General features: G+C 53.8%; 1 protein-coding gene across 2 annotated transcripts; it reads right to left on the reverse strand.

Moving 5' to 3' along the window:
• Nucleotides 1-3,101: 3,101 nt before the first annotated feature.
• TEF (TEF transcription factor, PAR bZIP family member) lies at nucleotides 3,102-26,560 on the reverse strand. Of its 2 annotated transcripts, none has more exons than XM_005909431.3 (4): nucleotides 26,402-26,560; nucleotides 12,507-12,821; nucleotides 8,031-8,251; nucleotides 3,102-6,688 (listed from the first exon to the last, which is right to left on the reverse strand). In XM_005909431.3, the coding sequence occupies exons 1-4, from the start codon at nucleotides 26,502-26,504 to the stop codon at nucleotides 6,473-6,475; spliced, it is 855 nt and encodes a 284-aa protein (XP_005909493.1). In that variant the 5' UTR covers nucleotides 26,505-26,560; the 3' UTR covers nucleotides 3,102-6,472. The 2 variants fall into 2 exon arrangements, with proteins under 2 accessions (XP_005909493.1, XP_070227609.1); XM_070371508.1 differs by lacking the exon at nucleotides 26,402-26,560 and adding an exon at nucleotides 16,231-16,487.
• Between the last annotated feature and the right edge of the window lie 691 nt (nucleotides 26,561-27,251).

Genomic DNA, 27,251 nt, shown 5'->3' on the forward strand with positions numbered 1-27,251 from the left:
CTCCCAGCTCAAAACTCTGATCCCAGCTTTGGGCACCACCACTTGCTCTAGCCACACCCCAGAGGCCTGGGAAGGCTCTCGGGTGGGCTCCTAGGGCGATCTGAGCCTGGTCTAGCAGTTCTTCAGAGACCTGCTCCAGCCTTCAACAGACCTGGGTCAGACCCCAGGAAAACAGTCACGCTCTTCAGCCCCGAGCAACACAGCCCTGCTGACCTCCAGCCCATTCTGTTTCCCACAGCCCCCAAGCCCCCACCCCACTGGGACTTGGACTCAGCCTGGAGTATAGGCGGGAGTGGCTGCCCCCTCCCCAGCCTGGGGGCCCCTGCAGCCTGGGAGCTGAAGGAGGCTGAGCCTGGTGCACCGCACAGCAGCCCTTGCCCCTCTGGGTTCAGGCGTCGGCCAGCTTGGCTAGGAGGCTTTGCCGAAGCAAGATGCTGAGGAGGGCGCAGGGAGGGCTGGCTGGGGGGCTGTGGGCACCCACCTTCAAGCCTGTCTTCCATTTCCTCTGCTGCTCAGCCCCATCTCTGGCTGGCAGCTTTCCTAGATTAGGTGCTGACATCAGGAGCTGCCAACTGGGCTGCTGTGGTGCAGCCGCTGGGAGGTGTGTGGAGCTGTCTGGTCACTGGGTATAATCAAGGAAGGGGGCATGTGTCCAGCTTTGGGGGATTTGTCCTCCAGGGAGGTGGGCGGGAGGGAGCCCTGTGTCAGGTACTGGAACATTATCTATGCGGCACGTCCTTGCTGTACAGAGAGGGAAATAGCTCAGGGGGTGGGGCCTGGGAACCCTGGCTGGATCCCACATCATCCGGTAGACACCCCCTCACCCCCACCCTGCCCGCTGCGCCATGGCTGACAGCCACCAGGCCTCAAAGCCTCATGTCCCAGTCGGTCAGTACCCTCTGCAGCATTGCCACAGTGGCAGCTGCCACGTGGGGAGCACCCGCTCTGTGAGAGCTGCCTGTGAGGCTGGGGCCCATTCTATAGATAAAAAACCAGAAGCCCAGACAGGGGAAGTGACTTGCCCAAGGTCACACCCCAAATTGGTGATGGAGGCGGACTTGAACCTGGGACTAACTCCGAGCCTGTGTTCTTGCATGCCACATGCTCACCAGGCCATAGCCCCTGTGCTTCCTGAGACCGCAAGAATCTCCACTCTGGGCGAGAGCATTTGCACCCAGAGCAGAAAACACAGTGATCACAACAGATCTTCTCCAGAGACCTCAAGGGCACAAATCTCAGGGAACGGCCTCATAGGCCCAGCTGGGTCACATGTTCATTCCTTGACCAATCAGCTGTGCCCAGGGCTGCATATGTACTAAGTTGCTAAGTTGTGTCTGACTCTTTGCAACCCTATGGGCTGTAGCCACCAGGCTCCTCTGTCCATGGGATTCTCCAGGCAAGAATACTGGAGTGGGTTGCCATGCTGTCCTCCAGGGAATCTTCTCCACCCGGAGATATGACTCGTGTCTCTTAGGTCTCCGGCACTGGCAGGTGGATTCTTTACCACTAGCGCCACCTGGGTCAGCTAACCATGTGGGCAGCCCCTGGAGGCCACAAGGTGGCTCAGGGGTGGGGCAGGCCTGCACAGTGATCTGTCTGCCTAAAGATGTGACCCCTGGGCCAAAGGATCTGTTTGAGTTCATCTGCCTCCCTGGGCCTCTTGGCATCTTATTCCCAACCTCAGTGACAGGAGGCTGGGGTGTCAGGCTTTCACGCACCCTGGGCCCTCTTGTAACTGCTTTCCTGTGTCCACCCCTTCGGCCAGCTGGTTGGGTCACATCTATCCGGGGAACTGAGGTGTGTGGATGGGGTCAGAAGCTGCCCATGGACTTGGCTCTGTGACCAACTTGTGTGGCAGCCTTGGGGGCAGGTCACATCCCTTTATCCTCTGGTCTCAGCTTAAATGCCACCTACAAAGAGATCTTCCCTGCCCCTCTAATATAAATGGTCTCTCCCAGACTCCCCAGTCTCCTCAGCTGCACCGCTTACTGCATCCGTCATTCTTTTCTGTGTAATGTTTGTCTTTCCAAGCAGATTGTGGAGGCAGGGCTGACACAAAATAGACATTTAATAAATATTTGCTGAATGACGTCTCTCTAAACTTGGGTTTCCACATCTGTGCGGGGTTTTGAGGGGGGGACAACATTCCCACAGTGAAGTTTAAATAAGATAGCGCCTCAAAGCACCCAGCCCAGGCTCACAGTCCTGGGAGCAGGGAGGAGGGGAAGGCTGAGCTGAAAGGCTCTGTAAGTCGTCAGGAATGGGAAGACCCGAGGGTGCAGCTGGTGGAAAGATGGGAGTAAGTGACACTGCTCTAAGCCCAAGGCTAAGGACAGTCTAGGAATGCTTTTCTGAGCTTCAGTGTTTCCTGTAAAATGGCCATTTAAAAAAAGTCCACCTTGCCGGCCCATCTCCAAACTCCAAACATAGGTTTCTTCCTCTTAGAAATGAAATGATTACCGGTCCCTTAAACCACAGGAGCACGAACGGCGTGCAGCATGGGAAGCAGGGGAGAACGGCCATGGCCGCACACAGGCACCAGCTCCAGGCACGCACACGTGGACGGAGCAGACACAGCATCAAGAGTGGGCAGAGATGTGGGAAGGGGGGTGGAATTGGCAGTGAGCACGGCCAAGGGTGGACAGCCTGTTCTGCTCTCACCCCAGGAGCCTGGGCCTGTCCTGAGCAGGGGACCTGGGGACGCCAATGCTGAGTGGCTCAGCCCGACAGCTCCGGTGCCCAGCAGACAGCTGCACCCTGTGTTTAACCTTGTCTTTTAACTGTGACGGTCTCACAGTGTAGACAGAAAATGTGGCAAAAGTAAACAAGGAAAACCTCGAGAATCCCACTCCGAGCACTGTTGAGGATTCCGTCTGGGGACACTTCTCATGAGCAGTTCCCTGGCGTTCCAACAGCCGTGCTGCGCTTTCATTTGTTCTAACTGCTGAGGACGATTCCGGGGCCTGGCACTTGTCCCTTCTCAGGAACTGTGTGGCTAAGGGGGCAGGGATTCCTTCCACCTGACACGTGAAGAAGCAGGCACAGACTGGCTAGGGCGGCTCGGCCTTGACGTGGGGAGGACAGAAAAGACAGCCCCGCGATTCTCGTCTCAAAATATTTAATTTTGTTTGAAAAGGCTACATCCCCGGCTTCCCTCCCGCCACGTCACCCGGGCCCACCAGCAGTGGCACACTCGCACGCACACACGCACATAAGGCCAGCGGGCTACGCTCCGCATCTGCCCCGCGCCGGCCAGGGAGAAGGGGTTTGCGCCGTGCCTCCTTCCCCGACACGGGTGAAGGAGAGAGGGGCCTGCTGGAATGCCAGCTCCCGGGGGAGGGCGCAGAGCCCCACACACTCTGTCACATCACATGCACTTAGAAAAATAAAACCAAGTGGTGCTCTGGCGTCCCCAACACTGTAAGACAGCAATATCCACCTGGAAGTCATCTTTGCCATTTTCTAGAAAAATTTATTGCACTTAATTAACAGATGTTAAAGGAGCTCTGGGGTGGTAGGGCTTTGCCATGAAAACCAGGGGGCTTTGAGCCCTTTGCTCCCAGGGTCCCGGATGGAGAGCTGCCCAGCACAGAGCAGCCCTTGTCAGCTGGCCCCCTCGCCTGCTGCCCCACCTCTGCCTGGACGACTGCAGACGCTGCCTGCCAGGGCCACAGCAGGTCCCCCCTGACCAGGGCGACGCTTACCCAGAATCAAGGGTCACTGCTACGTGCCTTCCCCAACCTCAGGCCCCAGACAGGCAAACCCTTTGCCTTGGGCCAAGGGTAAGAGTTACCCAGGTCCTCCACAAGACTGCTGGTCACTGTGAAAGCTCTCCCTAAATATATATGTATTCTATGTCTAGATATACATTTATTATATGCATATTCTTGCAACATTCCATCTCATTCATGATTTGTCTGTTCGGAGGCTGCAACTGAGGTGAAAGGGGGCGCTCAGGAAGGCATGGCCCGTCCCAGCCCACTGCAAGCCCAGGGAAAGCCACTCACACTGGCATCTCTCGTCTCTGGTGCTTTGCAGAGGGTGTCAAAGACATGAGGACAGGAGCCTCAGTTTTTGGCCATTAGCCCTAAGATGGAGAGGGCCTGGCAGGGAGTCAAGAAGACTCCCAACTCCACGATGGAAACTGAGGAGGCACCACCTCTCCTGCAAGGACTAAGAAGACACGCTTACCTGAGCACCCTTTTCCCCAGCATGTCAATCTCCACGGACCTCTCCTTCCTGTCCCCGCCAGACTCCTGACTCGAAGGGGCTCTTCTAGAAGAGGCCAGCAGCCACGCTCTTTCCAAGTGAGCATTTTGGGAAGGAACCAGACACCCACTGCCTGGGGCAGGGGCGGGGGGGGGGAGGGTTGGGGGAGGAGGTGCAAGGGGAGGGCACCCAGACAGGCAGAAAGTGGGACAGAGAGAAGAGACAGCAGGCCATCACCACACCTGCTGGGGTCGGAGAGTGGACGCCACCCAGAGACTAAATGTCCATCCCTTAGAGGGGGGGAAAAAAACCGAGAAAACACAAACCATACACTTTCTGGCCAAAGAAAATGAAGAGCTTTTAAGCTGGTGGCTCTTCTCCCAATAACAAAATGAGAAGTGCCCTCTGGGTGGGTGGCCAGACCAGAGCGAGAGTGCCCGGGCGGGCAAGCTGCCCAGGGCAGGACATGGACATGCTGGATGCAACTGCCCTGCTGTGGTTATAAGAGTGAAAAGTGTTAACATGGTTTTCATAGAACCACGAAGTCAAAGTCGGGGGAGGGGGAAGGGGCACCAACATCCCTCGGCCTCGAGGACCTTTGTCAAGTCCCCTGGAGAGGTGGGGGTGCAGGTCCCTGGAGGGCCGTGTGTTCCCCTGGGGTGTGGTCCACGGCCAGTGGATGGCTTCCCCTGCTCTTAACATCTGTTATAAAAAGTCTTTAGGGGTCAAGGCCCAGGACTCGGAGCCACCACTTTAAATAAAACCAGTGGTGAACGCAACAAAAGTGTGCCTGTCACCTCTGACCCCTCCTTACCACAGGCTGCCTGCCCTGAGCAAATAAATACACCCATCTCCAGGTGCCCGGCTGACCACAGCGAGCAGAGGGTTCCGCAGATGTCCGTAACAAGTCTTCCGGGCAGAACCGAAGGATGAGTCCAGCCGGACATGAGAGGAAGGAGCAGCCGCGAGGTGGGCCCCTCCACCCACACCTTGGCCGGGCCTGCACAGCTGGCCGTCTCCTAGGACCCGGATGGAGGGGTTTCTAGCCTATGTCCAAGTCCCAGGAGCCTGTTCTTCCATATGAGCTGGGTGGGACCCGGTGACCAGGGCCCTGCCCGGGGACGCCCTCTAGGCTGCTCATACTTGGGTGGATCCTGAAGCGAGAACCAGGAAGCCCTCTTCTGCTTTTCGGGGAGAGCGGGCTTGGGCATGGCCCGCACGAGAAAGCAGAGCAAGAAAGAACGGGAGCTTCTAGAGAAACATGCCTGGCTCTCCACCAGCGGTGCTGGGGGAGGGTGAGAGGGGGCCGTGGAGGCCAGGTATCTGAACACCATGCAGAAGGTGCGTCTCCACTCCAGGAAGTTAAGCTCCCCAGACGAGGGGACTTTTCAGGTAAAATCCAAGATCTGAGCGTGGTCACTGGGTGAGGAAAAACAGCAGGGCCAGAGGCCCAGTCTGGTGGGACAAAGGAGACTTAGGCAGCCTCCACGAGTGCCCCGGAGAAGAGTAGATGAGCACGGTGACCAGGGCGCAGAGACCACCGCCCTGGGAGTCTCTCCCAGCAGTGGATGGAACGCACAGGGAGCCCCTCACCAGGGCCTCCTCCTCCCAAGCCTCGAGCCACAGAGAAAAGGGGTCAGGGAACCAGGAACGGCTGGGTGACCTTCTGCTGCAGGCCCAGATGCAAAGGTCATCCCCGGCTGCGTAGAGACCACGCCTCCACGGCCTGGTGCCCACACGGACGCTACAGAGGAGCTGGCATGTCTTTCTACCTCTGAGGAAGATAGGAACAGAGGCTTCTCTCTCTAAGACTTTCTGGGGAGGATGACAGACCCGCCCTGCCTAGAAATGTGCCCAGCTACCTGAGAAGACGTAAGGGCGACAGTCATCACCACTCATTCTGCAGATACGGGCCTGGCCCGGCCCAGGCTGGAGAAGAGGGAGAGTCACGGAAGCCTGGGCCCCCTGGGAGAGGAGAGCCTGTGCTCCAGAGGTCCCCTTCTGGGCCAGCTGCGACAGCCAAGGACAGAGACGAAGGCTTATTCACCGCCTCGTAGATTCTCTCGAGTCCCGCCAGGGAGGAGGCTGGCCCCCAGGGAAGTCGCCGCACTGGTCGTGTGTGATAATGAAGCTTGAACGTGAAGGCTCCGGGGCAGGTGCGCCACCATGCGCCCACGACGAGTCATAAGTCTCCACGCGGGGGTGGGTTTCAGGGGCCCCGGGCAGAGGTCTGAGTGAGGCAGCGCCCCAGCGGGGGCGCGTGTTACAAGGGCCCGTACTTGGTCTCATACTTGGACACGATGGTCTTGCACTTGCCCACCTCCTTGCGCAGCTCCGCCACCTCCGTCCGCAGGGCCGTGTTCTCCTTCTCCAGGAAGGCTGCCCGGATGGTGATCTGATTCTCCTTCAGGCGCCGGGCGTCCCGGGACCGCTTGGCCGCCACATTGTTCTTCTTGCGTCTCGTCCAGTACTTCTCGTCCTGTGGGGAAGGGTCTTTGGTGGGTCTCTCCACTTTCCCAAGAGAGAACCCACCCCTCCCCTCCTGCCAGCACTCCACCCCACCCACACCGATTCCTCTTTTAACCCACATGGTGCAGCTGGGACCCGGGGACTCCCAGGGGCCCAGCCCTTACACCCAGGGAGCATTATCCACAGACCCCACAGAATCCAAGTGGGACCACTGGTGGAAGGATGGGCCTTCCTCTTACCAGTGGTCTCTCTCTGCTGCTCCAACATACAGCACTGTCTGTACTCCTGCCTCACTTAGGCTGTGGCTGAGGGTCTGCACCCTGACTCCAGTTCCCGGAGTTCACATCTTGTTCTGCCACTTTCTAGCAGTGGAACCGAGCAAGTTCCTTAACCTCACGATGTCTCCCCACCTTGTCTTTACAATGGGGGGTAATTACAGTAACTACCTCAAAGTTGCCTGAGAATTAGAAGAGTTAATATGTGCAAGGTGCTTATACCAATGCCTGGCTTATAGTAAGGACCCCATAAAGGTTTACCATTTTCATCGTTATTATTGTAAAAGCCTCAGAAACCTCTCAAGAGGCAGGTATGGTTATTCCCATTTTACAGATGAGGAACCTGAGGTCTGCCTGACTCTATAAAGCTTAGGTGAGAAGTCCCTTTTCTGAGTTTTTCTCAGTGGGGAAGGGAAAAACTACAAGATCCTCCTCTCCTCCCAGTCCCGTTGCTAACAGCCGACTCAATGGAAAAGACCCTGATTCTGGGAAAGGTCGAGGGCAAGAGGAGAAGGGGACAACAGAGGATGAGATGGTTGGATGGCATCATCAACTCAACAGACCTGAGTTTGAGTAAGCTCTGGGAGTTGGTGAAGGACAGGGAAGCCTGGTGTGCTGCAGTCCATGGGGTCGCAAAGAGTCGGACACAACTTAGTGACTGAACAACTCCTCCCATCCCAGCTCCTATAAAACCATCAGCTTGAAGGCTGCTGGCTCATCCCTGTCATGGCAATGTACAGCTATCTTTTGTCCTTCAAAGTGAGGGCTTGTTCAATCCCGGTTTCTGTGGCCGACTGAGCTCTTGCCCAAGGGCTGGGCTGAAGCCAGGGAAGTGGGAGCACGGGCATAGCCGGCGACTAGAATGGAAAGAGACGTTGCGGGGAGTCAAGCCGGGGCCAAACGCCACCCAAATGCCTTTCTCTCAACTGCTGCAGGATGTGGCCCAAAGCTCTGAATGCACGCCTTTCTCGATGTGTCCCCAAGGAGGGTGGGTCCTCCCAGGGAAACTGAATGGAAGTTGGGGAAAGCCCCTTGACCCCTGAGCCCACGCTGCACTTTCACTATGTACCAAGTTACCTTCTGCTCATCAGGGACAAAGACCTTCTTGGCCTTTTTGATCATGGGCTGGGGCTTCAGGTCTTCCTCGGCAAACTTGTGCTTCCGAGGGTTGAAGAGCTCCCCGCCGGGCACGCTGGAGAGGACCAGGTCGGCAGGGTCGGGATTGAAGTTCACATCTACCTCCACGCAGTTGGGGTCGATGGGACTGGGGGTCTCCCTCTCCTTTTCCAGGGAGGATTCTGAAAGACAGAGAGGCAGGTGGTCCTGAAAAAGCCTAGACTCACTAAATAGCCAAGGCTCACGTCACATACCCAGACACCTACTTGAATCTCAAGGTCACAGAAGCGACTGCTGCTTGGAGGGAAGAAAATCTATAAGAGCACCAGCCCCTCACAAGCCAGACTGGCATATGTGATTCAATTCAACAACGCAAACACGAAAAGAATTCTTCCCTTTAGGAACAAAATGCTCAAAAGGAAACAGGGGCCTTCGAAAAAGACAAGATTTTCCAATTGTTTTTCCCCCCAGAAATGTTAAGCAAAACATTAAATCATTATACCCCCTTAACTTCCTGTGGTTTCAAGTTCTCAAGTAATGAGAAGCAGCTGAATCTCACCAGGAACTATAATGGTTTAGGGACACAGACTGAATAATGAAATGGCTTCCATTTCTGAATCCCCTTGAGACGAATCAGTGGCTGTGCTCATTCAGTCTCATGACAACTCTGAAAGGGAGATGGGTGTTAACCTTATTTTACAGATGAGGAAACCAAGGCTTGGAGAAATGACAAGGTTTTCCTAGGGTCACGTGGATGGTAAATAAACTAAAATTTAAGTCTGGCCAAAAAAACAAAAAGCAAAACCCTATTCAAATCTTATGTGTTATTAGGGATAAGTTATTTTTTTTTAATCTATACCTTTGGCCTACTTGCTCAATGCTACTTATAAGAGGACACAAAAATAATTATTCAGTCAATAGATACATTATTAAACATCTACTATATGCCAAGGACTGTCCTGGCAAAGACAAAGCAGTGAACAAAAGAAAAATCCTTGCCTTCATGGAATGTTATCCTATGGGGAAGGATGACGTTACATAAGATACATTACAAACATCCATACAGAAGTGTTGGATGCCATGTGGATATTTGGGAGAACATTTCAGAAAGAGTGAACACCAAGTGCATGGTCTGTGCACAGGCAAGTACTGGGAGACTTGAGGAGAGCAGAGGCCATTGTGGCTGGGGTGACTAAGAGGGAGGAGTAACAGGATGGGGACAGAAAGCGTAGGACCTTTAATCCCAGTAAAGCAGTGGTTCTCAGTCAGGAACAAGTTTGTTCTGCAGGGGACACGTGACCCTGTTAGGGTGGAGGGGTGTGTTCCACTGGCGTCTGGTGGGTAGAGGCCATGGGTGCTGCTACACATGCTGCGGTGCAAGGACAGCCCTTCCCCAACCCCAGCAAAAACTATCTGGTCCGGACGTCAACAGTGTTACTGATTTTGACTCTCCCCTGAGGTGAAAGAAGTCACTGGAGGGTTCTGAGCAGAGGTGTGACATGATCAGACATAGGTTTTAACTGGATAGTGCATATAAACAACTTGTATCCTATCAGACAGGTTAATTACAAACAGGGCTGAGTGTCAGAAGAATGAGTGGCCAGGGACCAACATGGTAACTATAGGAATAAACAACCAACAGCCAAGGTACCACAGCCTGGCAACTAGACCGCCCCTGTACTGCTGGTGGGAGTACAAATGGCAACAGCCACTTTGTATCCTATTTGGAAACATCTACAAAAAGCTGACTGGGTGCAACTCAGCTTCCCTTCCAGGGAGTATTCAGAAAGACAGAGAGGCGGGTGGTCCTGAAACAATCTAGAGTGAGTCTACGTGCAAGTCACAACCCTTCCCATCGAACACTGGGTATCCGATGCTCTACTCCTCGGAAAATGCCCAACAGAAAATGCATACAAAGACTCACAAAATAAGAATTAAAAAAAAAAAAAAGACTCACACACAAATGTTCATGGCAGTGCTATTAGGCATAACCCCGACCTGGAAACATCTCTTGTGTCCATCCCCTAAAGAGTGGGTAAAAACTGTGGTGTGGCCATGCAATACAACTTGGAGGGACTTCCCTGGCTGTCCAGCGGTTAAGACTGTGCTTCCACTGCAGGGGGCACAGGTTCGATCCCTGGTGTGGGAACTAAGATCCCAAATGCCGCATAGTGAGGCAAAATAAAACACGGAATACCATTCAGCAACAAAAAATGAATACAGCTCTGCTACAGGCAACAACATGGATGATTCTCATACACGGAGTTGAGGAAAGGAGCTAGTCACGAAAGCATACAGACTACTTATTACAGAGGAACTGAAAAATGAACTGTTTCATTTCTACCACATGTATAACTCTTCAGTATAAATCTTACTTTATTTGTATCGTGGTTTTTCTGTCACAGGAATAGTCCATAAGTATGTTCTATAAATCTATTTTTAGTCACTGATGCCCACATGATTTGTATGTTACTATAAAGCTAGCCATAGGAAGCTCTAAATGTGAACGTGTAAATGTAATTTACTTAAAGAAAAAGAGAACGTAATATACAGTTCCATTTACAGAACGTTCATCTATAAACAAAACGAATCTCTGGTGATGGAAATAAGGATGGTGGATACCTCTGGGGAGTGAGGACTGAGTGGGGTCAGGAGGAACTTCCAGAATACCGACTGTTCTCTGCTCTGAATGGGGCGTAGTTACATGGGTGGGCTCACTCTGAAGATTCATCGAGCGGTGCACCTATGATAGGGGCACCTCTGGACGCCACACTTCATTAAGGTCTACTTAAACACAAAATCAGAGGGAAATTCCACCTAGGCGGCCTCAGGTATAAGAAGAGGGCTCATTTCCAGCTCTGTCCCCTACCCACACACGGAACCAGCCTTTCAGGATAACCTGACCAGCACAAAAATGAGCTGCCTTCAAACAAGAATTCGGCTGGAATCAGCTGAAGCCTCTGAAGCTGAATGGTTTACAGCACAGAAACGAGGGACAGAGGAGCATGTTAAAAGGCAGTAGAGGGATATAACCAGAAAATCCAGCATGTGTGAAACTCTATAGGACAAACAATTCAGCTTCAACAAACAAACTGCAGAGAAATAAAAAGGAAAGGAGACCCCACAGACTACAAGAGATTTAAGACACATCACTAACTGAAATGTGTGGGTCTCGTTTGGCTCCTGATTCAAGCAAACTGTAAAACAGTAACATTTGGATCTACTGTCAATTTCAGATGTAAAACTGGTATTTCTGTTCTTAAAAAAACTATACTTTACATATACATTTGATTGAAAATAATCAGGTTAGGGGAATGAAGGAGGTTATAGAAAACAAGACTGGTTATGAGCCAATTACTACAGAACCTGAGTGATGGTTATTGGAGGTTTATTATAGCAGCCCTTCATTTTCATATCTGAACATTTTTCCATTATAAAAAGAAAAAAAATAGAGCATGAGAATTCCTTGGGTGCAGGTTTCCTGGGTTCCACACCAGCTCCTGGGGTCTTTTCCAGGAGACATCTGCCTATATGCCTTGAACTGAGCCTGTGGAAAGCTTTGCAGAGCCCCTGAAACAGGGACCATGTCTGCTCTGATGGGTTCATGACCCAGGGGCATGAAAACCAACCAAATGGAGGTAAAACAGAAAAAGGACAAGAGGATGAAGCAGGAATCCCAAAGATGGTATTGGTCCTGGCAGTGGAAATGCCTTCTTCGTGGTAGTACCTGAGAAGTACCTGGCTAAACAGTCGGACATCCTGGGTTCAAGTGCTGCCTCCACTTCCCATCAGCTGTGTTACCCTGGGCAAGTGACCTAACTTCTGAGTTTCCTCACCTAGAAAATGGGGATAACAGGGGACTTCCCTGGTGGTCCAGTGGCTAAGACTCTACACTGCCAATGCCGGGTTTGATCCCGGGTCAAGGAACTAGATCCCACATGCTGCAATTAAGAGTTCACGTGCCACAACCAAGACCCAGTGCAGCTAAATAAATAAAATAAAATGGGGATGAAAGTATCAACCTCATAAGGAGGTTTTGTGAGGATTATGTGTTAGTGCCTGGCACAGAATAAATGTTAAATAAATGTTTGCTGTTGTTATTATTATTGCCTGAGCTTCCTAAGAATCTGAGGCAAAGTGCACACGGCGGCAGAGAGCAGTACTGCGGAGAGGCAGGATGGCACTGCTATCCTATGAAGCCTCCGACTGGGACTGCTCACTGCACTGGGCTGACCATCTGTAGCAACCAAAGACAGGAAGGCTCCGGCTGCCACTGAGGGGATGGCTATTTTTATCTCCAGCCGTGGGGGATTGTGCTGAAGGGTGGGGGAGCAGAGGGCTTCTGCTAATGGTAGGTCCAATGGGACCACGCAGCCCCCTGGGAAGTGGATCTCCTTGGATGAGGCAGGTGGCCCTGCCCAAAGGCTCATCACCAACCTGTGCTGGACACGGTTTCCGAGGGCTGAAAGACGGCAGTGGAGGATGGTGGGGACGCCGTGGAGGAGCTGGCTGACTCCTTCCCTTCTAGCTCAGCCACCGGCAGCAGCAGGTTCTGCACCAGGTGGGTGGGGCTGGCGGGGATGCCATTCTCCAGCAGGAACTCATCCAGGTCCATGTACTCCAGGTGGAAAGACTCGCCATCGTACGGGATGGTTTTGTCCCAGATGGGCGGCATGAGGGAGGCTGAGACGGCCATGGTGCTGGCTGCTGCAGCCTCGTCTTCCTCCAGCTTTTCCTTCCCCTTTTCCTTATCTGTAGACACAAAATCTGTGATGAGACATCTCTTGAGAGAGTAACTCAACCCCAGGAGGCACATGGTGAGCCTCACAGGGCAGAGCCATCTCTCTCGGAGTCCTGATCCATCCATGCATGCATTTCAAGAGCCCACATTATTCTCCAGTTATAACCTGGTGCTTGAACCAGGACCACTGGTCTCCTTTAGAGATGGCAGCATACCCTCATGTGCTGCAAATCCATGCCTGGGCTTCCTAGGATGCTTGCCATCAGCTCTGAGGCCTGATGTAGTCCCAGGGTTAATTCAGAACAGGCTGTGGGATTATCATCTGCTGGAGAGAGCCTATCGGCGGGGGTCGGGGGCTGGGGAATGGGGTTTTTGATCCTGCTATCTTAGGAAAGGGCTGACTCCTCAGGCCAAGAACTTGCTTGTTCTTCTGTCCTGTCCCATCCTGCCTGCCACCCACTGCAGTGATGTGTGACCTTAGCCATGTTATTTAACCTCTCTCAGCTTCAATGTCCTCCACTGTAAGTAAGGATAAAGCTCCTTCTTTGGTGAAGACTAGAGGTAACATTTGAAAGTGTCTTGTAGAGCTCCTGGCACACGCCAGGCATTCATTATTATGGTGAGCTTGCTCAGGGAAGGGATTGTGTTTGATTCATTTCTAGATCATGAGGACCAATACAGGAGCAGGCAAGACAGCAGACCCCAGGAAGATGAGTGTACTGAATGAAGAAGGCTGGGTTTATAGATAGAGAGGGCCTGGAGCTGTCTTTTCAGGACCTTTTTCACAGCAACCATTTCCAGAGACCATTTGCTTATCCCTGAATGAGCAGAGACTTAAGGCAGGTTTTTTGGGAAGAAACAGACGCATGGAGCTGAAGAAGAAAGAATGCTCCCATTCAAAGCAAAACAAATCAATCAGTGGGGACATGAACCCACCTAACTGTCTCAGCCCGAAAGTTATACACGTGGATGGATATCCAAGAAAGGGCAAATTGAGAAAAAAAGAGAAAAATGTGACAAGGTTGGAAGAAAATCAGAGTGACAGGGAGGCAAATGAGGGAAGTGGGAGATAAGATCATGACAAGCTCATAATGGGTTTTCAAATTGAGGGCGACAACTTTGAACTCTGGTTTCTGAAATGAAACAGAAATCAAATACGATTATGTTGGAAGTAAACCAGTCATGCATGGACGCCTAGACCTCAGACAGCCAAAAAGCAGCTTGTTGGTTCAATAAAAATGGACACACCCAGTGAAAAGGTGGAGGTTTTGACAAACAGAATTTGGTCATGGCTACTAATACAAAGTAACTCGAATTCTTGCAACTGCCTTCTGTACCAGGCTTTGGTTTAAAACCAAATGGGAAGTAAGAAAGCCAAGCTTTGGTGAGCTGGGTGGGCCAGATGGCCTCCCTGTTCTCCTTCCCTGAGACACTGACTCTACATTCTGATCAGAGATGACTGAGATTCCTGTTGGATGGGGGTCGTGGGGATTAAAAGAGGAAGAAGGGAGGAGACAGAAAGACAGCCATACTGGAGAACTAGTACCAAGTTCCAGGGTTTGTCTGGCCTGAGCAATTAAGCACACTGTTAATCAGTGTTTTTATAAGATGGAGTTTTAACTGTAGGAGATGTTCATCAGTGGTTACCAGTGATACAATGTAAGGACTGGTGACGTGACCTTAAGGAAACACCCTCACAGCTCTGAGCCTCTGCTTTCTTCATCTGAGAAGTGGGGTAATACCATACAGGACGGCTGCAGAAGACTAAATAAGATTATGTCAAGGGGCTCTGGAAGAATTCTGCAAATGTGAGATGGAATTATTATTATGGATGGTTGTTATTCGGTAATCTGACAGAACCTGACAGATTTGCACACCCGTCCCGGGGCAGCTTGCCTCAGCCCCAGATTTGGAACAAAGCATTGCCTTAAAAATAAACAAAAGGGTCTGTGCATATGAGGTCCTGAAGCGGAAGGAGAGAGCCTGGCCTCACCTAATGTGCTGAAGCTATTTATAACCCGACCGTGATAGCCATAGGGATGGGAGTCTCAGAACACACCCAAGAAAGGAAGAGAAATGGCATTTTTTAAAAGAAAATGAATTCCCCAAGACCGGTAATTCACAGAAGGCCCATTCCTTCCCAAATCCCTGAAAGACACCAGTGGTTCTTGGAAATTCAAATCTCAGAAGACTGAAAGCATACCTCAGTGCCCCTGAAACTCCACTATAGGTGGTATTCCTGCTGCTCCCTGAACCCCACGCTCTCAGACCAAAAACAAGGCCAAACTTGCTTTCCACAAAAGCCCCAGGGACCTCTGTGGCCTAGGAAACAAGACAAGGGCTTCCCAGGTGGCCCAGTGGTAAGAATCTGCCTGCCAGTGCAGGAGACACTGGAGACCCGGTTCGATCCCTGGGTCGGGAAGATACTCTGGAGGAGGAAATGGCAACCCATTCCAGTATTCTTGCCTGGAAAATCCCATGGACAGAGGAGCCTCGTGGGCTACAGTCCATGTGGTTCCAAACAGTGGGGACTTGACTAAGCACACACAGCAGCAAACAGGACAAAGACCAACCCTGTGGCCTCCAAGTCCAGGGTCAGTCCCAAACAACCAGGTAAAGGGCCTCAGTGGCCTCTTTCTGACCCTTATCCCTCTACCTTCATCCCAATCTCCCCCTCAGAAGGCACCTCCTGTCTCCTCCTGACACCCCTCTCCACCTCGGCAGCAGCCCTGAAACTCATTTCCAAGAAATCTCCAGTGAGGACCCAGAACCTGAGGATACTCACAAGCAGGGAAGAAGGCAGGTCCTCCTCCCCGCTGGGAGGAGGACAGCCATAAACAAAAGCAGTTCGCTACGGTGTATCAGGGCATCTCAAACTTTAGCGGACTGTGGAATCACGGAAGTGGGGTGGTGCCCCTTAAAATGCAGAGTCCTGTCTCTGAAGCCGCAGATCCAGTGAAGGGTGAAGGGTGGGGCCCAGAAATGGGCATTTTAAACAAGCATCCCAAGTGATTCTGATGCAGGGGTCCCCAGGGCAGGCGTCCTGGAGCGTCACTGGAATAGCTGCTGCGACCCCCATCAGACTCCTCGGTAATCCCTTCACGTCGCGCGTGCTCCGGACCCTCCCCAATGAACCTCCTCCCCGCGACCCCCACCCGACTGCCTCCCTCCCCCACCCTTCCCCACCAACCCCCATGTGACTCCGCCTCTCTCAGCTCCTCCGCGACCCCTTCCTACCCCCTTTCGCCTCGCCCTCCCGTCCATGAATCCTTCCTGGCCCCATCCCCCAGGCTGGACCACTTCACCCAGACCTCCGACCTCCCCGGCCCCGCCCTCACAAGGCCCCGCCCTTGCAGAAACCCCGCCCCCAGAACAGCGCGGAACCCCCACCCCACCCCATCCACCGCCGCCTCCCCTCACCGAGGCGCGTCTCGCGTGGGGGGTTCTCCATCAGCTTCTTGAGGACCAGAGGGAAGGAGCCCGGCAGGCCCCTTTCCCCAGCTGCGCGCCCCGGCCCCGGGCCCGGCCCCGCCTGCGGCTCTACAGGCGGCTTCTTTCCACCGCCCGCGTCGGACATCGTGCCCCGCGCTCGGCTCGCGCGCGCCTCGCCTCGCCTCGCCTCCCCCGCCCGCCTGCCCGCCCCCCGAGATGGGACGGAGCCGTGCGACCCGCCGCAGCTGCCGACACAGGCAGCTACTGCGCAGGCGCGCAGAGGCCCCCCCCACTCCCCATCCATCCCTACCCCGCAGGCGGACTGGCTCTGGCTTATTAATTATTCATAAAGCCAGGCCAGCTTCCCCGGATGGCGGCCTTGGATTGGCCCATCCCGCGAGAGGGGGCGGGGGCAGGCGCAGCCTTCCGGATCGTGATTGGCTAGGCCGCCCCTAGGGTAAACGCCACACGTGCCGGGCCAGGTGAGAAGCAGGGCCGCAGGCCCCGCCCCGTCCTCCTCGCTGTCACCTGATTGGCGCCTGCCGAGGCCTGGGTCTAGGGGGCCCTTTCCGGCGACAGCCCCTGCCCCTCAACCCACGCTTTCGCCTTCGCCGTAACCCCTGCCCTTCTCTCGGACCATTGTAAACCGCTCTCCCTTCCCTCGCATCCCAGTCTCGCCACCTTCCGGAAGCGCCACCCAGAGGAGGCGGGGCTGGCAGCGGCCATGCCGGTGGGGAGGTAGCCTATCAGAGAGACCCCTGGGGTCCCCGCGGCTGTTTACCCCATCCTCTCCCCCCTCCCCTCCGCGGGTCACGTGGAGCTGCAGCCGAGTCCCGCCGCGCGGGGAGCAGGGGGACAGGAGGAAGGCGCGGAGCAGCCAATGGAGGGCAGGGGGCGGGGCCCGGGGCGGTGCACGAGGCGCAGCACGTGCGGAGCTGCGGCGGGGAGGGAAGGGGCGGGCCTTTCTGTTCTAGGGACTCTGCCTAGGGTCGTGGTACCGGGACTCACAGCGCAGCTTTTATCCCGCCTCTCCCCCACCCCGCGACCTAGAGGTTGGCTGAGGGCGGGGTCGGGGACGGCGACCTGCCCGCCCGTAGGGACGGACGGAACAGGCTTGGCTGCCGCTGAAGATGGTGTCAGATTCTACCCCCTGATCCCGGGTTTCTGGTGCGGGCGTGGCGGCCAGATAAACACTAGTGTGGAGGGCGCATTCTTGAGGCCGCGGGTACAGAGAGAGGGCCTGGGCCCTGAGCCAGGGCGGGAGTACGCGCTTCCGTCCTCGCGCTTAACTAGCCTGTGACCTTGGGAAAATCCAGTTGCTTCACCCGAGCCTGTTTCCTCGTCCATAAAATGTAGGGCTTGGGCTGGATAAGTCTCAAGTCCTAAACAGCTCTGAAATTGTGTTTCTCTCTAGGACATTCCCTTCTTTTTCTTAGGGGAAAAAAAAAACAAACGCAAAATTCCTCCCTCTCAAAATATATGCACATGCTTCCTAGGAGTTCATCGGGAAACGCGGGTACAAATGTCAAACGTGAGGTTGGGTGGCGGACACATGCTGAGTCCTTCTAGGAACCTGATCCTACAGGTCACTCAAACTTTGTACCTCTTGATAGCAGGAATCATACCCTGCTTTGAACCCAAACAATACTAGGTACTCCCTGCCTGAGAGGGCAGGGACTTTGGCTTATTTGTCCCTATGAGACCAGTGACTTTAGTTTATTTGTTCCTGTGAGACCAGTGACTCTTGCCTTCCAGGAGCGAGGCTGCGAGATGCAGGGCACAGTCCTTGATTCATAGAGTAGGTGTGTGACCGTGACACCCAGCTAGCTCAAAGTTGTCAGCCTGATACAATCAGTACTGGCAGTTGAAGCAAGAGGCTGGGCGCCTGAGCAAGCCTGGAAAGCAAAAGATTTGAAAGAACTCTGGATGGTTGTGGAGCACAGGTGACAGAGCCTGACTCCAAAATTCAAGTTCTCATAGCCTCATTACTTAGACTATAATCACTTTTTGAGTCTGATATCTCCAGCCTATTGCTTCATCTCTCCAGGCCACCTTTCCTATTCTTTGTCTGAGAGAGATGGGGAAGGACTGACCTTGTGAGGCTAGCGTAAGCCAGTTCATGTAAAATACACAATTGTTTTTGTTTTGTTGTTTAGTGGCTAAGTGGTGTCCGACTTTTGTGACCCCATGGACTGTAGCAAGCCAGGCTCCTCTGTCCATGGGGTTTCCCAGGCAAGAATCCTTCTCCAGGGGATCTTCCCAGCCCAGGGATTGAACCCATGTCTCCTACATTGGCAGGTGGATTCTTTACCACTGAGCCACTAGGGAAGTCCTAAAATGCACAATTGCAAACATGCAGTCAACAAATCATTTTCATAGCTTTGCTACCCTTGATGGGTACAAATCCACTGCTTGATGTATCCATTATCCTAGAGGGAGGTACAGTGCCCATGTCACTCTCTAGTTAGTGAAAGTACTAAATTATGTACAGAACATCTGTTGTGTTGCAGAGTTGTTATTAGTGGGAATTCTCTATGTGGCTAAACTAAGATATCTTTAGGATAAACTGACCTAGAGGTTTTTAGAAACAAATTTCAAAGGACAGTTCAGGGAAATTGATTAAAACAAAGTATGGGGAAAAAAAGTATGAGTTTAAAAAAGACAATGGCTAGTTTGGCCAGGGACAGACTTACTGGATTACTGTTAAATGTATATTTTCATAGCTAATATGACACTATTGAAGGGGAAAAAATTCTTAAGATATTAGAGGAGGATTTATAGTAACAAAACAGTGGAAAGTTGTAACATTTGTTTATGACAAAGGTGGTATGTAGTATGACATTTTAGATTTAGGTGTTTTTTTTTAAGATTAAAAAAAGTTAAACAATTTTTTTTTAATCTTCAGTTATTCAAAGGGGATAATACCCACTTCATTTACCACCCAGCCTGGAGCAACTGATCTAACAGGCAAGTGGCACTGCTAAGCAGGTTAAGAAGCTGGGTAAACAGGTTAGGGCTTTAAAACTTTGTTCTGATTTAGTCTTCTGTTCATGTACTGACACTCCCCACAGAGGGTTTTTTCCCCTGGATAACCACAGGGTAAATGGTATGTCACAAACACCGCAGGAACGTCATAAACATGTTCTCTCTCGTGCTTACTTGCAGGCTGGGGGGTTAGCCACGCTGCCGACTGGCAGCATTCAACAGCACCATCCAGGAGGCGGGCGCCATTATGTTCTTGTCTTCATTCTCCAGCGGATCTGAGAAGACCCACAGCGTCCTCTCTCTGCCTTTGTTTCTTATCAGTAAAGTGGGAGGAACACTGCAGCCCCTCCTCTTAGTGGAGGAAAACATTTGAGAAGCAGTTAGCTAATTTCCACAGTGTTTCATAGTGTTCCATAGTGTAATTTCCACAGAGAGCCCTGACAAAGAAGTAAACTCTATGAAAAGAACATGTTGTTACATGATTAAGATGTTAAAACTGTGAAGTAGCACCTTTGTATTCTAAAGTATTAGGGTTTCAATGCAGCAGCTTCTTGAGGAAGGTGGGGGTCCTGGGGCAGTGCTGACTTTGTGGGGATGAGATGCAGGCCTGGGTAGAGACCCTCCTCAGTGGCTGCCTGACCTCTTGTCCAAACAAGTGACTTCTGCTGCCTAAGTCTCATGTATTTTTCTCTTGGAAACAGAAATGGATCTGCCTACGTCACAGGGTGGTTATGAGAATTACGTGTGGGAAGCAATGTCAAGTGCCAGCCTGAATGGTGTATGGCATGGATTGTGTGGGCCTCCACCCTTCCGCTTCATTCAGGCTGTGTTGGGTGAGGAGCAGGATTCTTTGAGATGGGGGGACAAGGTGGGTTCTAGAGTCGAGAAGGGATATGAAATGTCCATTTTCCAGAGCTGGTCTGGTTTTAAATTCTACTCTTCAGTGTTCCAGAAACTTGCTAACCAACCCAAGTTAAAAATTTAATTCAATTGAACATGTGCAGAACAAAGGGCCTTACATGAAACCATTATGCCAATTTGGGTAATTTAAACTTGAAGCTCAGAGGAGCTAAAATTCCAGCATGGGAGTCTTTGGCCAGATACCCCATAATGACTCTTTGGCCTCATAGTCAGCATCTTGCAGGACAGTATGACCCTCTCTCCTGACTTACTGCAAAATGTGACATGAGCCTGGTGTCTGCAAGAGCAGGACGATGAGAAGGCTTCCACTGAGCACTAACAAAGGCCAGTTATCTGTGTGCTTTGCGATCCCAAATGCAGGAGAGCACAAAGCTTTGTTCAGGGTAGTCACCCACTAAATATTTGTTGGCTTACTTTTTGTTGTTGGTGCCAGTAGGAGGGCTAACAAAAACTTTCCAGAGCTAGGTCATACACATTTGGAACATTACTAACATTAAATAACACTCATTGTGTTTAATTCACAATCAAACCTAGAATAGTAAATAAAAGCCACCCTTATGGCGAGTCCTCCACCACTGGCCTTGCCAACGACTGCCTCCTCTTGAGCCCACATACCTGTGGCTGCATAGTTCTGGGCCGCGGTTTGTACCGTGGTCTCAGTGTGTTCTAGGGGAGAGGTGGTGGGTGGAGGGCCCTTCACCAACTCTTGCCCATCTCTCAGTACTCTCAAGAGTACTTAGTTTCCTGTTTGGCTTGCATTTTGTCCACTGCCCAGCTTAGAAATATAGAATGATATCCACCCTAAGAGTAGTATTTCCAAAGAGAAGCCCTTACCTCCAGGCTCTGCCACGTCTCAACAGCCACTTTCTGACAGCTAAGGGTTCTCCAGTGGAGGCGGTGTTGGTAGGGAGTGGACTCTGGAGCTGGAACGTGTAGGTCTGATTCTTGCTTGGACTACTTCCTGTGTGACCTTGGCAAGTTACTTAACCTCTCTGAGCCTGAGACGGAAAGGAGCGGTTCAGGCACACTGCTGAGAATAGCACTTGGGAGCATAACACGCACTCACCTGAAGTTTATCTCTGACTACAATCCCATGTTGGGTTGTCCTGGCAACACCCCATTCCTCCCAACCAGCCACTTCCCCAAGAATAGTTGGGGGAGGGTGGGACCTTGTAGTCAGGGAGAAGATGGCCTCACTCTTCTTTATGACCTTCAAGGCCCTGCAGTCCTTCCCCTTGCGGGTCTCTGTAACCTCACTCTTCCTCCTTTCCCATGTATTCACCTTCTGCAGCCACAGTGGCCTTTTATTCCTCAGACACGTGTCGTTTTTGACCCAAACAGGGCCTTTGTAGGTACTGTTCCCCCAGCCTGAAAGTTCTTGGTGTAACTGGCCCTTCCTCACTCTCCAGGCCTTGGCTCAAATGTCCCCCTCTCAGAGAGGTTGGCCCTGACCCTCCTGATTGCTGTCTCTCTCCCCACTGGAATGCAGACAGCAGGCGAGCAGGGCAGTGTTTGTCTCACTCGCTCCCGTGCCACATGTTAGCAAGCGCTCAGCATGATGAATGTTTGGATGACTGGGGAGGTGCTGCCCTGAGACGGTTCTGGAGACCCCGGGGAAGCCTGTGGGTAGGGAGGAGCCTGGAAGCAGGCCAAGCTGGGTTGGAGCCCCTCGACAAGTGTCTGGCTTTCCCATCTCTGAGTGTCAGTCTCCTGGTCTGTAGAATGGATAATCACACCTCTCTTGCAAAGCCGTTTCACAGATGGTAATGTAAAAGCCAACGGCACTCCACTCCAGAGCTCTTGCCTGGAAAATCCCATGGGCGGAGGAGCCTGGTAGGCTGCAGTCCATGGGGTCGCTAAGAGTCGGACACGACTGAGCGACTTCACTTTCACTTTTCACTTTCATGCATTGGAGAAGGAAATGGCAACCCACTCCAGTGTTCTTGCCTGGAGAATCCCAGGGACGGGGGAGCCTGGTGGGCTGCCGTCTATGGGGTCGCATAGAGTCGGACACGACTGAAGTGACTTAGCAGTAGCAATGTAAATGCACTGAGCATAGTCCCCAGCCACACCTGGGAAACAGGGGCCATTAGAACCAGGATTCATTCCCTTAACCTAGCCGTGGGACAGGCCCATTAGGATGCAAAAGTCATCTGGATTGCTGGACACTGCTGTCAGTGTCCACACTAGGTGAGAATGAGTTTCTCACATTTCTCTGATTGGGACAGGTAGAGAAGAAAGGTAAGCCCCTGACAAGGGAGGTGGAGAAGAAGCTGGCCTGCGTACTGACCCTGAGGGTAGCCAGTCCTCTGAGTGTGTTTCCTTACCATTAGGAGATGGTAGCGAGGGTTAGGGGCTTCCCAAGTGGCGTGGTGGTAAAGAATCTGCCTGTCAGTGCAGAAGACACAAGGGACACGGGTTTAATCCCTGGGTTGGGAAGATCCCCTGGGGAAAGAAATGGCAACCCATTCCGGCATTCTTGCCTGGAAAATTCCACGGACAGAGGAGCCTGTTGGGCCACAGTCCATCTAGTCTCCAAGAGTCAGACACAACTGAGCGACTGAGCACAGCACAGCACAACAAGGATTAGAGATAACACGTGCAGTACATGTAAGGCCACTTCTCCAGGCTCTTTTTCCATGGAAGCAAATTTCATGATTTCTTGCTCTGGTTCCCCCAGGCTGGGAGTGGAGGCGACCACATAGACCATCACTGAGGCCAAGCCCAGGACAGCCCAGGCTGCTCTGAGTCCACCCTCTCTCCTGCTCACCTCAGTTCCCCAATGGGAGGTTACCCAGACCCCTGCTTCTGCCCCACCAGGTCCCACTGAGCCAGCTCAGCTGGGCTGTCCTGCTTGGCACAGGGCTGATGGCACCGTGACCCTAGGAACCTCAGCACGTGTTTCCATGGAGACAGCCTTGCTTGTGTGCCCACAGCCTTGCCACATCCACTTCTTTCCAGGAGAATATCCACGGAAAGGAGGGAGTGAGGGTCAGACGGCAGATGTGATGTCCATGGAAGGAGCCTAACCAGGGCCAGCTGCTGTTTATCTTTTGCAGAGAAAACAGCGTGGCACTTCACAGTTTGCAAACGCTTTCATCTGGGATATGTCATTTAATCCTGGCCAGAAGCCTGTGAAGCAGGTATTCTTTTCACAGATTGGGGATGGAGAGAGGCATGTCAGGGATACCTGCTGGGTAGCCCACAGTGATTCCAGTTAGGAGCTCCTGACCTGGGGATCCCGCCTGCCCAGCTCAAAGTGAAGGCCTTGTTCCACCTCCGGTGTGCTTTTGTGCTCCGTGGTTCCCTGAGAAGGAGGCCTGAGTGGCCAAAGCTGGCCGAAAGATGAGGTGCCGGCCTCTGAGCACAGCCAAGGAGTTGGGGAGTAAAAGCGCTAACCATGTGGTTTGAGAAGCCGCGTCTTTCTGTAAACTGGAGATGAAAGTGGAGGGTGAGCAGTCTGGAACAGAATGCCTCCTGGGAGAGGATCCACAGGAGAAAAGGCAGGCAGGGGAGCGGGAAGAACAGGGCCCACAGACAGAGGGGAAACTGAGTCAAGGCTTGGGGCACAGATCCACTCTCTTGCTGGGCAGAGATTTCTCTTCCCGCAAGAAAGCTGGTTGCCTGGGTGGCCCAGAGTGACAGGCCACTGGGTGGTGGTTGTAGCCTGAAAACAGGGAGTCTGGAGCCTGGTCAGCTCTGTTGGAGAAAGTCTGTTCCTCCAGGAAGTTGGGGAGGAGGAAGGGAGGCCCAGGGGCAACAAGAGCCAGAGGCCCCACAGTTGGGGTTCAAGGAGCATCGTTGAACACAGTCTGCAGGGCGAGCAGGGTCTTGTGAGGGCATTGTCTCACCATCCCCAGGACTCTCCTTGGATGTCTCCTCCCTCTGGACCCCAGGTGTGCCCTGCACGTGACCCATGACCCCCACGTGAGCTGAAGCACAGGAGGCAACCAGACCTCTGTCATCCTCCTCCCAGGGGGGATTGAAGCCAGCATGAGGAATGCACACGGGGAGAAGCCCCTTCGTCAAGAACTTTTAAAGCACAGGTTGTTCCTCGAACAACTCGGGTTTGAACCACAAGGGTTCCACTTATACGTGAATTTTTTTCACTAAATACATACAGTACTACTCAATCTGCGGTTGGTTGAATCTGAGGATGTGAAACCATGGATCTGGGGGTGGCCATAAAGTTACAGGCAGATTTTCAACTTGGGCCCTAACCCCCGAGTTGTCCCAGGGTCAAGTACACTTTTTCCCTGCTGGCTGGGAATTCCAGCTTTGATGTCCTGTGCCCTGTCTTCACCAAGGTACACTGCCTTCAGGTGGATACTTTCATGAAAGATTTGGAGAGTCTGGGAGCTTTGGAAAGTGGCGACAGCAGATGGAGGGCAGTATTAAGAGTGAGGTCTTTGTGGGGTGTACTGGCTCCCTTGAGTCTCCAACCCTCACTCCATCATTTTATCCACCTGTCGGCATCTCGCAATCTGTCAGGGTCTCATGCCTCGGACCCTCAGTGAGAGGGCACATGGAGAAGAGACAGGAGGTGGCCTGAGATGGTCCGTCTCCCATGGACCAGCCCGGCTGTACCAGACCCACCGTCCTCTGTCAATTTCCCAGCTCTTGACAAAGCTCTGCCTGAGACCCTGGCGAGGGGGGCGGGTTTCTGGGCCTGGACTTTGCCATCCACAGTGACTGATGGGGACATTCCACAGGGCTCTGGGGACCAGGTGGGATCCAGGAACCAGCAGCTGCTGCCACACTTCATAAGCCTTGTTGCCTTGGTCTGAGGAGCTGCACCCTGAGTCGCCCCCAAGAACTCTTCCCTGCCCAAGTGGGAGCTGTCCCCGCAGACCCACCAGCAGCCCAGCTGCCCCCTGTGCCCGCCCTGGGCCACAGGCCCACCCTGCCTTCTCTAGCACTCAGACCAAGAAGGGAGCCCTTAACATCCAGATGTCCCGCCTCACCTCCCCACACAGGACATTCAGGAATGGCAAGAAAACATCAGCCGTGGTTCTTTTCCAGGCCAAGCTGTGAGTTTCCGGAGGGGATGGGCTTCTCCCAGTGAGCAGCCAGGACCCTGAGTGCCGAGAGGGCACAGACTGCCGACGGGTGAGGTCCGAGGGGCCCAGAGCTCCATGGGAGAGAGCCCACGGGGGACCCTGCCGTGGGCTCTGGGCGCTGCCTCCCTCCCTCAGGCGGTGTCTCCGTGCTCAGAGCCTGCCACCCTCCCTTCCTGAGCCCAGTTCCCTGAGAGGCGTGTCCAGGCAGGGGCTGTGGTGTGTGTCCTCGGGCCCCAGAATTTGGGAGTGGGCTAAGGGTCCCGTGGAAGCGGGGCCTGCGGGCCCAGCCAGGGCTACCTGGTGATGGGGTGGATCAGGTACCTGCAGGGGAGGTGAGGTGTGGGGAGGGGAGGGAGAGGCCTGAGAAAGGTCCCGTGAAGGGCCACCTGGCCTTCAGGTCAGGCTCTGGCAGCCAGGGGGAGCTGGGCTCCATTAAAGGCATCCCTGGGGCTTGAGCAATGAGGACCTGACGTCTCAGAACAGAAGAGATGAGGGGAAATATTTGTCGGGAGGGAGAGCCCCAAGCAGGCTGGCCCCCAGAGTTCTCATGGCCCCCGGGTTTCTCAGGCAGGACTCGGGAGACACCTGGTGCTGGCTGCTGGCTCTGCCCCTTGTCCACACCCTCCTCCACAGGCTCCCTCGCCCCGTGTTTGCCTGTGGTATCCTAGGAACCGGGGCTTCCAGCCTGTGGTCCTGTTACATAACAGCCTTCACCCCATCGCCGGGTCCAGCACCTCCGGCGAGCGGGAGCTGAAGCAGGCGCCCGGAGGCCAGCTTCTCCTGCAGGACACAGGCAGCTGGCCGCCTGAAGCCACAGCTTCTGCTGGTCCCCTGCACCCCAACACACGGAGGGGGGAACGTAATAAGCCGTCAGCATCCGGAGCGTTCCTTCAGCAGGGCCCTCTGGTCCTGTCCTGGTCCTGCGTGAGCCCCGCACCTGTCAGTGGCCGCATGCTGGCCGCAGCTTCCCAGGGCCAGCAAGCCTAGGGGGCATCCCCGGAGAGGCAGAGGCCCTCCCCACCGTGACCCTCTCTACACCCCAGCCCTTCCTCGCCCGGGGAAGAAGCCAAGAGAAGACCCCTGCTGAGGACCCTCCCTAGCCTGGAGATGCCTGTCCGGCCACAGTGCCCGTGGTGGCCCCCACCCCTCAGGCACCTGGGTGGCTGGCCATTGCAGGCCACCTCCGTTCCTACCTGTCCTCTTCTCTGGCCAAGGCAAAGAGTGCTCGAGCAGGGACTTGAGGACCTCCGGCATGTCCATGGCAGGGGCCACTCCGATCCGGTCACAGCTCGACATGGCCTGGCGGGAGGTGCTTGCTGGGGGAGTTTAGAAGCAGCTGGAGAGGCAGGCTCTGGCCCAGGAGAGCCGCAGGCTCTGGAGGCAGGCGGGGCGGGAGCCCGAGGCAGCCAATGGGCAGCACGGGCCCCGGCCCGCCCGTCCACCCCCGGCTCGGCCACCTGCCAGCTCCGGCTGCAGCCAGGCCTTCCCTTCCCGCTGCCTGGCAGGGCGGGCCTGGCCCGGCGCCAGCATCAGCACGTGGAGCCACAGCGCCAATCCTCTGACAGAGAGCCTGGTGTTATCTAACTTTGCAAAGGGAAGTTCTCCTCCAGGCTGGGAGCCAGAGCCAGGCCTGCCAGGTGAGAACAGTGAGCTGGCTGCCCGCCCACAGTGAGCGTGCACTGCACACTCAGGCCCACTCGGCAGAGAAGCTTCAGAGGCCAGGCCCTGCGGGACCCGCAACCCCGGCCACAGGCAGCTGGGCACAGAGGATGTACTGTGTTGGTGAGCACAGGCCCACAAGTGGGCGTCATGCACTTACCTGCGAGCTTGTGAGTCTCGAGGGGGTGTTGGTGTGTTTTGATGCTGGTCTATAGGCTGTGTACATGCACACGTGCCCTGGAAGGCACACGGTGTGCGTGTGGCATGGGTAATTGGGGCACGCTATCTGCAGAACCTGAAGCCTGCTTTTCTAAGGGGAGGGACAAACCTGCAGCCTGAGATCCCTTTGGCCTTCACGGACGGAGGGGAGGGGGAGATGAGGCA

This window comes from Bos mutus, chromosome 5 (assembly GCF_027580195.1).
Source record: "Bos mutus isolate GX-2022 chromosome 5, NWIPB_WYAK_1.1, whole genome shotgun sequence".
Taxonomy (NCBI): Eukaryota; Metazoa; Chordata; class Mammalia; order Artiodactyla; family Bovidae; genus Bos; species Bos mutus.